A 13613-nucleotide genomic window follows, 5' to 3' on the forward strand; every position below is an offset into this window, starting at 1 on the left:
CAATTTTTTGGTTGCCGCTTGCTACACTGTTTTGCCAATCTGTTTTCGATAGGTCACCGATTTCAGTACCCCTACACACACCCCTACTCCCTACAATTGTTTAATCTCGGGCAAGGGCAGAGATTGCAGAATTCAATCGACAAACAACTGCCACAGGTGATTTAACTTTATTTTCAATTTGACCAAAGACCACAGTGTTTTATTCTCCATCATTCAATGTATTTTGCCCATACATAAATGAACCTCACAAAGTCATCACAGATCAAAATTACCAAATATTTTTTGCTTTTATGAGGAGGTAGAGGAACCTATCCATCTTATTGCTTGAAGTCTAGGGGCCTTGGCTCGAGCACTCACAACACCAGCATAACGGGGCTGAAAGGGTGCATAGACGCTGAACGAACTTGATGCATACGTTTTGGGGGGGTAAGTCTTGCCTCATAAAATCATTCATAGCTGGGACACTCATTGAATCTTTAAAAAGAGAGAACTCTTACAGAGAGAATCATTAGTGAGTTGTGTATCTCGACACTTTTGCCAAACTTAAAATAACATTTTACATTGTACAGCATTGTATCCATAGAGGAACTTGACTCAAAGTACTGTCAAAATTAAGACTTTAATTAGAGAATCAATAAACACATGGTCATGAAACTATAAACACTATAATAAAGTAAACAAAAACAATGAGGTAAGAATAATGCCTGTCTGGCTTGTTCTGGTTATTGATCTTCTGCTGTACTTTCTATGTGCACAATCTGGTTTATTTAGCAAGATGTACAGTGAATGAAATCAAAAGTTAGGTCCTCAGATAGGTCTTTTCAGGTGCTATTGGTAAAATCAGTTCATCAGAACTACTAAGTATTGTTTTCCTCAAATTACTGATACCGTTTCTAGAACAACCTGCATGGCCCTCAACAGCTCTTGTAATTAAAACAATAAACAATTCAACCAATTTTACTCAACAAATGAATCAAACTAATATTGAGCACCTTAATGGGTTTCTTATGAATTTACAAATGTGTGCTTCAAAACTGAAAGGTGTCAGCCAGTGTTTACCAAGATTGTAACCAGTCTGACACAGCTTGCCCTCCATTGTTACAGGGGTAGAGTATCTTCCCTGTGTCCTGTCATGTTGGACTGTAGATCTGGTGTTACTGCATGTGCTGTCCCAGTAGGTGCAGGCCAGTGGTTCTTCCAGCTGTGGGTCACACAGAAGTTCTCTCAGGTGGTGACTGCTGGGACAGCTTGGCCCCAGACATCACTGCTTTAGGGTTTTTCTATTGTGGACACGCAGGTGACTCTTCAGACGGGTACTTGTTTTACCTGAATAGTCACAGAGGTCACAGCTGTAGGGCTTCTCCCCAGTGTGGATCCTGCGGTGAACTGTGACACTGAAAGTGTGGCGAAAGGTTTTACCACAGAGGTCACAGCTGTAGGGCTTCACTCCAGTGTGGATCCTGCGGTGATCTGTGTAACTGTTAGCACGGCAAAACATTTTACCACAGAGATCACAGCTGTAGGGCTTCTCTCCAGTGTGGATCCTGCTGTGAACTGTGACACTGAAGGCGTGGCGAAAGGTTTTACCACAATGTTCACAGCTGTAGGGCTTCTCTCCAGTGTGGATCCTGCAGTGAACTCTGAAATTGCTTGCCTGGCTGAAGGTTTTACCACAGAGGTCACAGCTGTAGGGCTTCTCTCCAGTGTGGATTCTGCTGTGAACGGTCAAATCCCCAGTCTGTTTAAAGGTTTTATCACAGATGCCACAGCTGTAAGGCTTCTCTCCAGTATGGATCCGCATGTGCTTCTTGAGTTTAATGACTGAAGAAATTCTCTTTCCACATATATCAGAGTGTTGTGTCTCCATAACTCAGCTCTCTCTCTTTGTTCTCTGTCTGTCTCTCTGGATCCTGTGTTTAGTCTCTGGAAGCCTGTTTCTCTCTGATTGATACTCTGTCCGGTTACTTCCGTTTCAGCGTGAGTCTCTGTCTGTAGTCTCTCTGGTTGAGTCTCTCTGTTCTCTCTGGTTGATCCTCTGTCTGGTTACTGCTGTTTCTGGTTGAGTCTCTCTATGGTTGATTCTCTCTCTGTTTGACTGTCTGTAGTTTCTCTGGAGCCTTAAGGAGTCTTCTCTGTCTAGTCTCCACCCATGACCAAGTATGATTGGCCAGTATGGGATCTGGAAGAAACAGTTCCAAATTAATTAGAACTCAGCTTTTCCATATGAAGGAACTCTTTTGTCTGTCATAATGGGCCACTTTGCATATGTAATATTGATCATTTGGTGAGAGGTGACAAAAACTTTATCTCTGGCATACAACTCCTCTTTATTTTAATGCAATTGTTTTTCTTCACAATTATAGGCTGGATGATTAACCTACACAACAAGCATTACATGGAAATGAACCATAAAATGACTTTGGATTGGAATTGCAAAGTTTTAAATCTGTTGATAAAAATATACTCTGTCTCTATTGTATGTGTCTCAAGTTCTATTTAAAAACGTAGAATTTGTTGAGGAAAGTAATCTATGCTTTTATTTCATGTTCTGTGTCTCTGTTGAATTATGAATATAAGCTATGCTTCTGTTGAATACCAACACAATCAATGCTTCTGATATTCAAAATGTGACTCAAAGTACTGTCAAAATTAAGACTTTAATTAGAGAATCAATAAACACATGGTCATGAAACTATAAACACTATAATAAAGTAAACAAAAACAATGAGGTAAGAATAATGCCTGTCTGGCTTGTTCTGGTTATTGATCTTCTGCTGTACTTTCTATGTGCATCTGGTTTATTTAGCAAGATGTACAGTGAATGAAATCAAAAGTTAGGTCCTCAGATAGGTCTTTTCAGGTGCTATTTCAGGTGCTATTTCAGGTGCAGTGGTTCTTCCAGCTGTGGGTCACACAGAAGTTCTCTCAGGTGGTGACTGCTGGGACAGCTTGGCCCCAGACATCACTGCTTTAGGGTTTTTCTATTGTGGACACGCAGGTGACTCTTCAGATGGGTACTTGTTTTACCTGAATAGTCACAGAGGTCACAGTTGTATGGCCTCTCTCCAGTGTGGATTCTGCTGTGAACTGTGACACTGCTAACACTGCTGAAGGTTTTACCACAGAGCTCACAGCTGTAGGGCTTCTCTCCAGTGTGGGTCCTATGGTGAATTGTCAATTTCCCACTCTCTTTAAAGGTTTTACCACATAGGTCACAGTTGTAAGGCTTCTCTCCAGTGTGAATTCTGCTGTGAATTCTAAAACTGTTAGCATGGCTAAAGGTTTTACCACAGAGGTCACAGCTGTAGGGCTTCTCTCCAGTGTGTATTCTACTGTGAACTGTCAATTCCCCAATCTGTTTAAAGGTTTTACCACAGATGTCACAGCTGTAGGGCTTCTCTCCAGTATGGATTCTGCGGTGATATGTGTAACTGCTAGCACGACTAAAGGTTTTACCACAGAGGTCACAGCTGTAGGGCTTCTCTCCAGTGTGGATCCGGCTATGATCTTTGAAATGGCCGACCTGGCTAAAGGTTTTACCACAGAGGTCACAGCTGTATGGCTTCTCTCCAGTATGGATTCTGCGGTGAGCTGTTAAATCCCCAGTTTGTCTAAAGGTTTTACCACAAAGGCCACAGCTGTAGGGCTTCTCTCCAGTGTGGATTCTGCGGTGATATGTGTAACTGCTAACACGGCTAAAGGTTTTACCACAGAGGTCACAGCTGTAGGGCTTCTCTCCAGTGTGGATCCGGCTATGAGCTTTGAAATGGCCAGCCTGGGTAAAGGTTTTACCACAGAGGTCACAGCTGTACGGCTTTTCTCCAGTATGGATTCTGCGGTGAGTTGTTAAATCCCTAGTCTGTCTAAAGGTTTTACCACAGAGCTCACAGCTGTAGGGCTTCTCTCCAGTGTGGATCCTGCGATGATATATGTAACTGCTAGCACGACTAAAGGTTTTACCACAGAGGTCACAGCTGTAGGGCTTCTCTCCAGTGTGGATCCTCATGTGCTTCTTGAGGTTAATGGATGAGGAAAGGGTCCTCCCACATGTATCACAGTGATGTGTCTTCATAACTCAGCTCTCTCTTTGTTCTCTGTCTGATCTCTCTGAATCCTGTATCTAGTCTCTGGAAGCTTGTTTCTCTTGTTGATCCTCTGGTTACTGCTGTTTCTGGTTGAGTCTCTCTATGGTTGAGTCTTTGTAGTCTCTCTGGTTGAGTCTCTGTAGTCTCTCTGGAGCCTTAAGTAGTCTCCTCTGACTAGTCTCCGCCCATGACCAAGTATGATTGGCCAGTAGGGGATCTGGAAGAAACAGTTCCAAGTTAATGAGAACTCAGCTTTCCCATATGGAGGAACTCTTTTGTCTGTCATAATGGGCCACTTTGCATATGTAATGTTGATCATTTGGTGAGCGGTGTATGTTTTTTGAAGTTCATTTTTGCTGGAGAAACACAACAATGTGACAAACACTTTATATCTGGCATAGAACTCCTCTTTATTTTAATTGGGTTTCTTCCAAATGGTAGGCTACACAATACGCATTACATGCAAATTAACCATAAAATGACTTTGGATTGGAATTGCAAAGTTTTAAATCCAATGATAACAATATACTCCTTCACTACTGCGTGTCTCAAGTTCTATTTATAAAATTGAGAATTTGTTGAGGAAAGTAATCTATGCTTCTATTTCATATGTTCTATGTTGTTGCTCTTGTTGTTTAGTGGTAACTGATTTAAATTGTTGTACTCGCTGTGATTTTTTTTTTTACTGTTGCTTGCTTTTCTACAGGTACACTTGCACTTAGCGGTTCATGTTGTTTAATTGTAACTTGCTTATCTACATGCTATTATGGTTCTTCCCTTTGGCACTTATTTTTGGTTGTTCACAATATGCGCTTCATGTTTTGGCTACCCGAAATGCTTTCAGGCTATCTTGTTGTTATTATCAGTGACCTATGCACTTTGTAAAGCTCTCTCTTGGAAGTCGCTTTGGATAAAAGCGTCTGCTAAATGAATAAATGTAATGTAAATGTAAATGCTGAATGATGAATATAATCTATGCTTCTGTTGGATAAAAATACAAATAATGCTTCGGATTTACAAAATGGGTAGTGACCATGTTGAACATATATTCCAGATACAATCAATGCGTCAGATAAAATAAGTAATGATTATGATTATGCACCAGGACATGACGTCTGCACGTGTCTGAGAGAGTAAGAAGAAGGTCATTCTCAGATAATGTATTCTTTACTGAGAAGACGAATGCAGTAAGTCAGCCTACTGGCAGGGAGGGGTGCACGGGGTGATGTGATTTGCTGCAGAGAATGTGGAAGTCAAGGCCAGCGAGAGGTACCGGATAGGGAGAGGCGAGATTACCACACCATGACCGCATCATGACCGCACCACCATGACCACACCATAACCACGCCACCATGACCACACCAAGGGACAAGGAGAGGGAACAATGGGCCAGGTGAGAAACACCAGGTGAGAAAAAAACAAAGGCTTTTGTCTTCTCTTACGATGCTAGACTGGTAACATTGACTGGTATCGCCGATCTAGATTGAGACACCATGGTGTATTCATTGTTTGATTTGCATAATTTATCATCTTATTAAATTATAAAGAACTTGGTCTGCCATTTCACCTGGTGTTCTTCTCCACCCAAATTAGAACCTCAACAAATGATGACCTCCGACGTGTTTGGGGGAGAGATCTGGAAGAGTAGGTCCCCGAGAAGGGAACCCAGCAGACCAGTAAGGGAGCAGGGCGGTGGTGGTTGACTGACACTCACTGGGCCCATCATAACCAGGTAAGCAGAGCCTGTTTAAATGAAACCTACATAGCTTAGGACCCTGTAGCTTTAGGAGTGAGTGTCTGTAAACTGCTGTTAGGCCTGTGACCAAAGACTGCTACAACCAAAATGACACTGAAAGGAAACTTTTAGTTCAGATAAACGTTGATGCAAACTCAAAGATAGATCATAATAGATCCCTGATGTAATTTTTATTTTAAAGAACAGCATTTTTATTTCAGAGCAGCTGTAGGAGTAACCAGACTCTGTGAGTCTTGGTGCGATATAGGATGAAATACTAGCACATATGACTGGGGATACAAGCCCAAAGCAGCGGTAAAGAGGGTTAATGGGGGTACAAAACCAGCTGGAAAGGTTTTTCAGTAATCAGAGGAGGCTGTTAGAGATTGCAAACCCAAAAATGTGTAACTATTGAAGAGGTCTATCCTTAACCACTGATTAGTTTAACAATAATTAAACATAATGATTACTTTATTACTTCTATACAGTTTGAAATACTATGAATACAATAAATAATCTTTGACTTGTACCTTGCTATATTAAGCTAATGAGATCATAACCTTTGGTGAGAGAAATGTGCTTATCTATTAATTATGTTCCTTGTATCATTGATAAACCGTCATTGTGCTGTTTTTTTATGCCTGCATGGCCATAAGTTAGTTATTTATCAGGTGCGAGTAGGAAATGCCTGTGACACTTGCGTAAGTGAGAGGTCACAATTATACCAAAGTGTATAATGCTATGCAACTTTTAATTAGGAAAATAGAAGTGTAGTGTGGTTTGCACGGTTAAGATTAGCAATACTTAGTTTATAATAAAGTATAGTAGTTCTTGGGGCACCACCTCTGATTCGTGGAAGGGACAGAGGAAACCTTGTTTAATAAAATAGCACTCGTAATAATCAGTCTAATCTTAAGTTGTGAATTCTATGAAAGTAGAGCCGATCATATAACGTGAGAGATGAGCAAGTATTATACACAATGATTTATTTAAGGGAATGTAATTATAGTGAAGACATACCAGGTAAGTTATGGGTTAGTTGGGCTAAAGCAGTACAGTAGGCCTAGATTCTAATGCGAGCGCACTACACAATGGTTGCGTAGAGCGCGTGTGAAGGGGGAGGGGGAGAAGTTGAGGAAGAGGTAGAGAGGAAGAGGCTTCTATAGTAACAATGGACGATCAATGGAAACTGACCTAACGATGATTAAGTTAAATCATTTGTAAAATACAATCAAACATCAACAATTCAAACACAACATGCCAATATGTCACAAGTAAGAAATATTGCAAATCGCAGTTACTTTTGTCGGTTTGAAGAACGGAGTCAATGGTTCGTTATGTCCAACGAATAAAAACTGAATCTCTCGTCAAAGTTCCGGGCGCAAAGTGAATGTGCAGGTTATGAGGAAATAGACTAGAGTGTGCACTTCCAGTTGATCCTACGAACGAGCGGGGGTGATTGTATGTTTGGGGGTTAAATACCCCAAAGAACAGGGGGTCATCCCTGTGAAGGTGACCTCTCTCATTGGTCAGTTACTTCCACCTGGGCGTTGTCCTGGGACCTACCCAGAGGTGTGAAGTGGCTGATAGTTTTGAGTTCCATTATCTCAAATGTCCCTGGAATGCCCAAACTTCAGAATATAACAATACAACGTTCATAACTGGTTTTGTTAGTATGATACAATTATTTTGATACCAAGATTGACTGATTTAACTATACCTGAAGGGAAGTTATAATCAAACATCAATTAACAACGTTCTAGGTAAATGAGACAAACACATTATAACACATCGACTACTGTCCTTGAATTAGTGTCCATGAGCCATGTAGTCCTTCAGAAAATGTTTGTAAGTCCACACAAGAAAGTTCCTCCAAGTAATTCCCTTTGTTCTGATAATGTGCAACCATGTGGTCTCTGTTCCTGACCCCATGCTGGGTCAGGACTTTGACGCTCCTGCTCTGGCAGATAAGGAGTAGGGGAAGGACCCTTCCCTTGTCGGGGGTAGGAGGAAGGTGTGGATGGTACCATGCTTTGTCTGTCGAGACTCTGCTACAGAAGGAACATCAAGGCCATTTCTAGGAGTCCTATCTAAAGACCTAAACAAAAGCTATTTAGCATGCAGCGTCCTTTTTTCAGTGCTTGTGATGGCTATGCTTATAGTCTCATATCCTTCCATATTGTGATACTATTTGAATCTATTTAACTCCCTTGATTTCCAGTATTCATTGTCCAGCCTTCTGAGACACTCAACTTGAGTGTATCAGACACCTGCACCTTACTGGATGTAGTCCAGGGTATGGTAAGATGTCTCTGTGGTACAGCCCTGTGCTCTGACACAGGGCCCAGTCCACTGGAAGTGCTTCTCATCTGTTGTGCATGGACGACCCCCACCCAACAAAGGACAAAGTTAACCTTGAGAGTCTGCGTTCCTGTTTCTGTGTTATGGTTCTACTGCAGTGTTGCTCCCCTCCAGCTTGCGCTTGCCTGCCCGGCCTTGGACACAGCTGTGCTTGCTGCAAGCTTTTACATTTACATGTATTCATTAAGCCGACGCTTTTATCCAAAGCGACTTCCAAGAGAGAGCTTTACAAAGTGCATAGGTCACTGATAATAACAACAAAATAACCCCAAAGCATTGCGGGTAGCCAAAAACAAGAAGTAGACATTGTGAACAACCAAAAAATAAGTGCTAAAGGGAGGAAACCATAAGAGCATGTAGTTAAACATGTTACAATTAAACAACAACAAGCTTTTGCTCCAGTATATCTCCACCATCCCTCCCACGCACCCAGCCTGAGATCCAGGCTGTAAAGGGTGGGCATTAGGGCAGGTTGGTCAAGGCCTGGGACTGTCAAAAAAGCCCTCTTCAAGCCTGGGGCTCTCCCCTTTGGTCCTGGGCGGGCTTGGCAACCACAGCTGTGGATCAGGGCTGTGCTGTGATGCTGTGGGGGTTGGTGGACAGAGGAATGAGTGTGGAGGCCAAAGGTGCCATGTTTTCAATATGTGTCTCCTGTGTGTCGTAGTAACTATATGAACTACAGCCTGAGGACCAACGTGTTTGTGAGGTTCCAAGCTGAGACCATCGCCTGGGCCTGCATCTTCCTCGCTGCCAGAGCCCTGCAGGTGGGTGGTGTAGCTCTCTCCTCATCTCTCTTCCACCCCACCTCTTGCCCCTTCAGCTCTCTCACTGTTTGCAGATACTAGTTTGATCTCCAGTTGTATTTATTCTTGCTATCCTTCTCTCTACGTGCCCCTGCCCTCTAGACCTCACTGGTAGCTGCTATCCGGTGCCACTGACGAGGAGATCAAGGAGATCTGCTTAACCACCTCCAAACTCTACACCAGGATGAAGGTAACACACACACGCCTTCCTTGTTCAGTAGATTGGACTGCAGCTTGGTCCACTACCAGAGGATGACGCGTGTGTGTGTGTTCTATGTCAACATCATAGAACCTCACTTTGTGCCGCTCAGTGGGGGTTTCATTAACAATTGATTGCACACATGACGTAGAACTGTCTGGTTGCGTGCATGACCACATTCTACCACTAGATGACAGCAGTAAAAGCGTCTCTAAATGAATACATGTAAATGTAGTAGCCTGTAGAGATGTGCAACAGATGCTCATGTACTCATTGTGTCAACTCATCGAGTATCTCTTCAGTGCTGTGAATCATATTCATAGGCAACACTCACACACCAATTTATATTTTAAGTCTACATTGTGATCCTTACAGGTGTGTGCCAGCCACAAGACCGTTATGTAAATCTGACTTTTAAGGTAAAGGGTCAACTACAATATAGATCCTCGGTCTCTAATTTTCCTGGCAGGACTACACTGTCCTTTACAATGATTCTAACAAATAAATTGCAGTCCTTCAATGCATTTTGGGTTGCTGCTTACCACACTGCTTTGCTAATCTGTTTTCGATAGGTCACCAATTTCGGTACAAAACCTGTATTGTTTGCAGTCTCGGGCAAGGGCAGAGATTGCTGAATTCAAGCGAGAAACAACTGCCACGGATGATTAACTTTATTTTCAATTTAACCAAAGACCACAATGTTTTATTCTCCGTCATTCAATGTATTTTGCCTATACACAAATGAACCTCGCAAAGACATCGCAGATAAAAATTAAAATAAAACAGCTGGGACACTCAATGAATCTTTAAAAAGGGAGAACTCTTAAAGAGAGAATCATCAATGAGTTGTGTATCTCAACACTTTTGCCAAACTTAAAATAACATTTTAAATTGTACAACATTGTATCCATAGAGGAACTTGCCTTAAAGTATGGTGTCAAAATGAAGACTTTAATTAGAGAATCAATAAAAACATGGTCATGAAACTATAAACACTATAATAAAGTTAACAAAAATGTATTTAGCGTGACGTTCAGTGAATGATATATAATGTAATGTCCTCAGACAGGTCTTTCCAAAGCCTGGAGGTGCTGATGGTAAAATCCTTAACAAATCTTCAGTAGTGACAAAATGATCGGAGTTCATCAGAACTACTAAAATAGCACTCTACATGGAGACATGACACTTCTCGAATGTTCAGATACAGGATAAATACTTACAGAAATATCATGTATTTGATGATTCACACTTTACAAATGGGTTATTTGTTATAATTTATAGTTTGGACCAGATTTGAAGATTTCTAAAACAATGTATTTTCTATGTTAGCAGTAAAAATATAGTCAACTGTTTTTCTTTTTAATCTGGACTTTGCTTGTTTGCCCAAATATCAGCTTGTTGCACAAAGCAGATACTGTTTGTGGAATGCTTTGGAGGATGGTTGTTCAGGTACAAGTGTAAATGTTTTGGAATGTGGGGGTTGCATGTATGGTGCATTGTTCAGGGACAGGTGTGAATGTTCTGCAATGTGGGGTGTAAGAGGTCTGGGGGGTTGTATCTTCCTTTTAGAATGTTAAGTAGAAAGCAAATTAGGCCAACCAGGCAGTATTGTGTGCCTTCAGTGGAATTTGTGTGCCTTCAGTGGAATGTACTGCATTAATAAGATTAATTTGCATTGGAATTAGGTGTACTTGAACGTACTCTAACTACTGTTTCAATTTCAGAATAACACCAGCAAGGAGAGTTTACTTCAGGATGCATGATGTCATTGATGCTATCCTAAATGGAGTGATGTTGACATGGAATCAGACACCAGTGATTCGAGTGAGGAGGTGGTTGAAAATGTTGAGGAAGTGGAAAAAGAGAATCAGAGACCCACTGCTTGTCTAACTAATGATGAGGATGGTAAGGGCATCGAGCAAACCAACACAAGCCAACCAAACCCCAACATATGTGCTGTCAAGTGGTATGACAACAGGGCAGTCACACTTGTGTCATCCTTTGCTGGTATTGATCCTGTGCAAAATATTAAAGGCTGGAACAAAGCCACCAATTCCTACATTGAAGTTGAGAGACCTACAAATACATGAGCGGTGTAGATTTGCTGGACTCATATGAAGCCAAATACAAGTTCCTCATGAAATTGCGCCGCTGATACAGTTATATCGTCTGGCACACTATTGTCATTGCTGTGATCAACGCCTGTCTCCTCTACAAACGGGACTACAAGGCTCTCAATATTCCCAAGAAAAAGATGTCGAACTGGAGACTGTCTCAGGCGCAACTACCTTCCTCTCCCATCCTGACAAACACAGCTGTCAACACACTAAGGAGAGGGCGGCCATCTTCAGCCAGTGGGAGTCCTTTGACGTTGACAACTGTGACACCTGTGAGACCTGTGACTGCTCAGAAGAGACGAAGTAACCAGCCTCAAGGAATGGGGGTGCACCAAATGGGGTCCCAGCCAAGAGGGCATGTGAAACCACCAACGGATGTGCGCAGGGACATGGTCGCACATTTCCGGTGAAGACAACGAGAGGACGTTGCAGACACGGCATAAAAGGATATTCCAATATGCCCTGCAGAAAGTGCAATATCCGTCTCTGCTTTTCAGAGGCAAGGATCTGCTTTTGGGACTACCATTGCACGTGAACAGTGGACCATGGGGTCTTTGAAGTTTTGTTTCAGTTTTTAGGCCAAGAGTTCACACTGACTTTAATGACTCCATGTCTTAAAACAATTTGCATTTTGCACTACGTTACAATTCCTGTAATATTTATATTTTATATTGTAAATTGGCAACTTATATTTTACTTTATGGCAACTTGTATTTTATTTTATTGTATATTTTATATTAAGTGCATTCCACTTAGTATTCCTAGTTCATGTATCCTTAGTATAGTTAGACCACATATTTAAATGTAAGATTCCTATATGTTTATTGTATGCACCTTCCTGCCAAAGCAAATTCCTTGTGTGTTCAAACTTTCATGGCGAATAAATCACGTTCTGATTCAGATTCTAATCATGTTTATCCAGTTATTTTTTAATATACATTTTGATTCATCAAAATTTGACTGTTGGGTGATCATTATGACTGTACTGTTATATTGCTATGTAAGCAATCCACACTCAAAATTAATCATGAGTTGATTTGTCTATTTGTTCTGACAGTATGACAGCAAATGCTGAAATTCTGCTACCAACTAGGCCCAACGTTGCATTATTAAGTTTCCCTAAAAACGTACAAAACATATTTTTTGAATAAACCCTTCATTATCTTCATCAGAAGACTCTTACAACATCATCTGACTTAAAGAAAATTTTTTAGACATTATTTTTAAATTTGGGTCTTACAGGGTTAGAGGGGTCAGAGTGCACACACGCACACACTCCAACACGCACACACGCGCGCCAGGTACATGCAAGGGAGCCAATGAAGGAAGAGCTGTTCTGTTTAAATCGGTAGCGAGCACAAAATGCTAGCGGACAAACTTTGTAGCACAATGGCGTGTGATGTTTTGTCTCCTTGCGGCCGCAAGCAATAAAGCTTTCTTATCTTGTTCACCGACTGACTGTGCAATGCTTGATGGATTAATATTTCTGACAGTCTCGTGTGTGTCGTAGGAACTATATGAACGACAGCCTGAGGACCAACGTGTTTGTGAGTTTCCAAGCTGAGACCATCGCCTGTGTCCGCATCTTCCTCACTGCCAGAGCCCTGCAGGTAGGTGGTGTAGCTCTCTCTCCTTCTCTCTCCTAACCCACCTCTTGTCCCTTGAGCTCTCTCACTGTTTGCAGATACTAGTTAGATCTCCAGTTCCATTTCATTTTGCTATCCTTCTCTCTAGATGCCCCAGCCCTCCAGTCCTCACTGGTAGCTGCTGTTTGGAGCCACCGACAAGTAGATCAAGGAGATCTGTCTAACCACCCTCAAACTCTACACCAGGAAGAAGGTAACACACACACACAAACTGTCCGCATGAAGCCACATACATGTTCCACCACGCTGTTTCCTACCTTTTTGGGGCCCATGATTGCAAGGGCATCTTCTCTGTCTCTTCATCCTAACTACGATCATCTGGAGGAGGAGGTGGAGAGGAGGAAGATGTTCCTGCAGGAGGCCCAGCTGAAGGCCAAAGGGCTGAATCCTGACGGGACCCCCGCACTGTCTGCCCTAGGGGGCTTCTCCCCCGGCTCCAAACTTGTGATGGGAACCTTTTATTTTTCATTCAGCCTTTATTTAACAAGGAAAACCTGTTGAGACATTCTCCTTTGCAAGGAGACCTGGCCACGAATGGCAGTTGAGCATGACACTACAAAATGAGTATGCACCTACTTCCTATTATAACCATTGCCTTCCTAGTTCAGTAGATTGGACTGCAGGTTGGTCCACTACCAGAGGATGACGCATGCATGTGTGTGTGAGT

General features: G+C 42.0%; 1 protein-coding gene across 6 annotated transcripts; it reads right to left on the reverse strand.

Annotated features, from left to right (window-relative positions):
* Positions 1 to 953: 953 nt before the first annotated feature.
* Positions 954 to 4072, reverse strand: LOC146276808 (uncharacterized). Of its 6 annotated transcripts, none has more exons than XM_084701769.1 (2): positions 3104 to 4072; positions 954 to 1738 (listed from the first exon to the last, which is right to left on the reverse strand). In XM_084701769.1, exons 1-2 carry the CDS (start codon positions 4070 to 4072, stop codon positions 1262 to 1264), a joined length of 1446 nt encoding a protein of 481 aa, XP_084557895.1. In that variant the 3' UTR covers positions 954 to 1261. The 6 variants fall into 6 exon arrangements, with proteins under 6 accessions (XP_084557895.1, XP_084557894.1, XP_084557898.1 ...); XM_084701768.1 differs by having other exon boundaries at positions 954 to 1807; positions 3089 to 4072; XM_084701772.1 differs by lacking the exon at positions 954 to 1738 and having other exon boundaries at positions 2735 to 3775; positions 3944 to 4072.
* Positions 4073 to 13613: the final 9541 nt, after the last annotated feature.

Source organism: Hypomesus nipponensis, chromosome 7 (genome assembly GCF_054491055.1).
Source record: "Hypomesus nipponensis isolate SF chromosome 7, ASM5449105v1, whole genome shotgun sequence".
In the NCBI taxonomy this organism is placed as follows: Eukaryota; Metazoa; Chordata; class Actinopteri; order Osmeriformes; family Osmeridae; genus Hypomesus; species Hypomesus nipponensis.

Excerpts from the sequence above, each read along its gene's own strand:
- LOC146276808 (XM_084701768.1), bottom strand. The coding sequence starts at position 4,072 with ATGAAGACACATCACTGTGATACATGTGGGAGGACCCTTTCCTCATCC. Across the intron at positions 1,808-3,088 it reads GCAGTGTTAGCAGTGTCACA|AAGCACATGCGGATCCATAC; the intron begins GTTCACAGCAGA and ends ATTAAACTCAAG.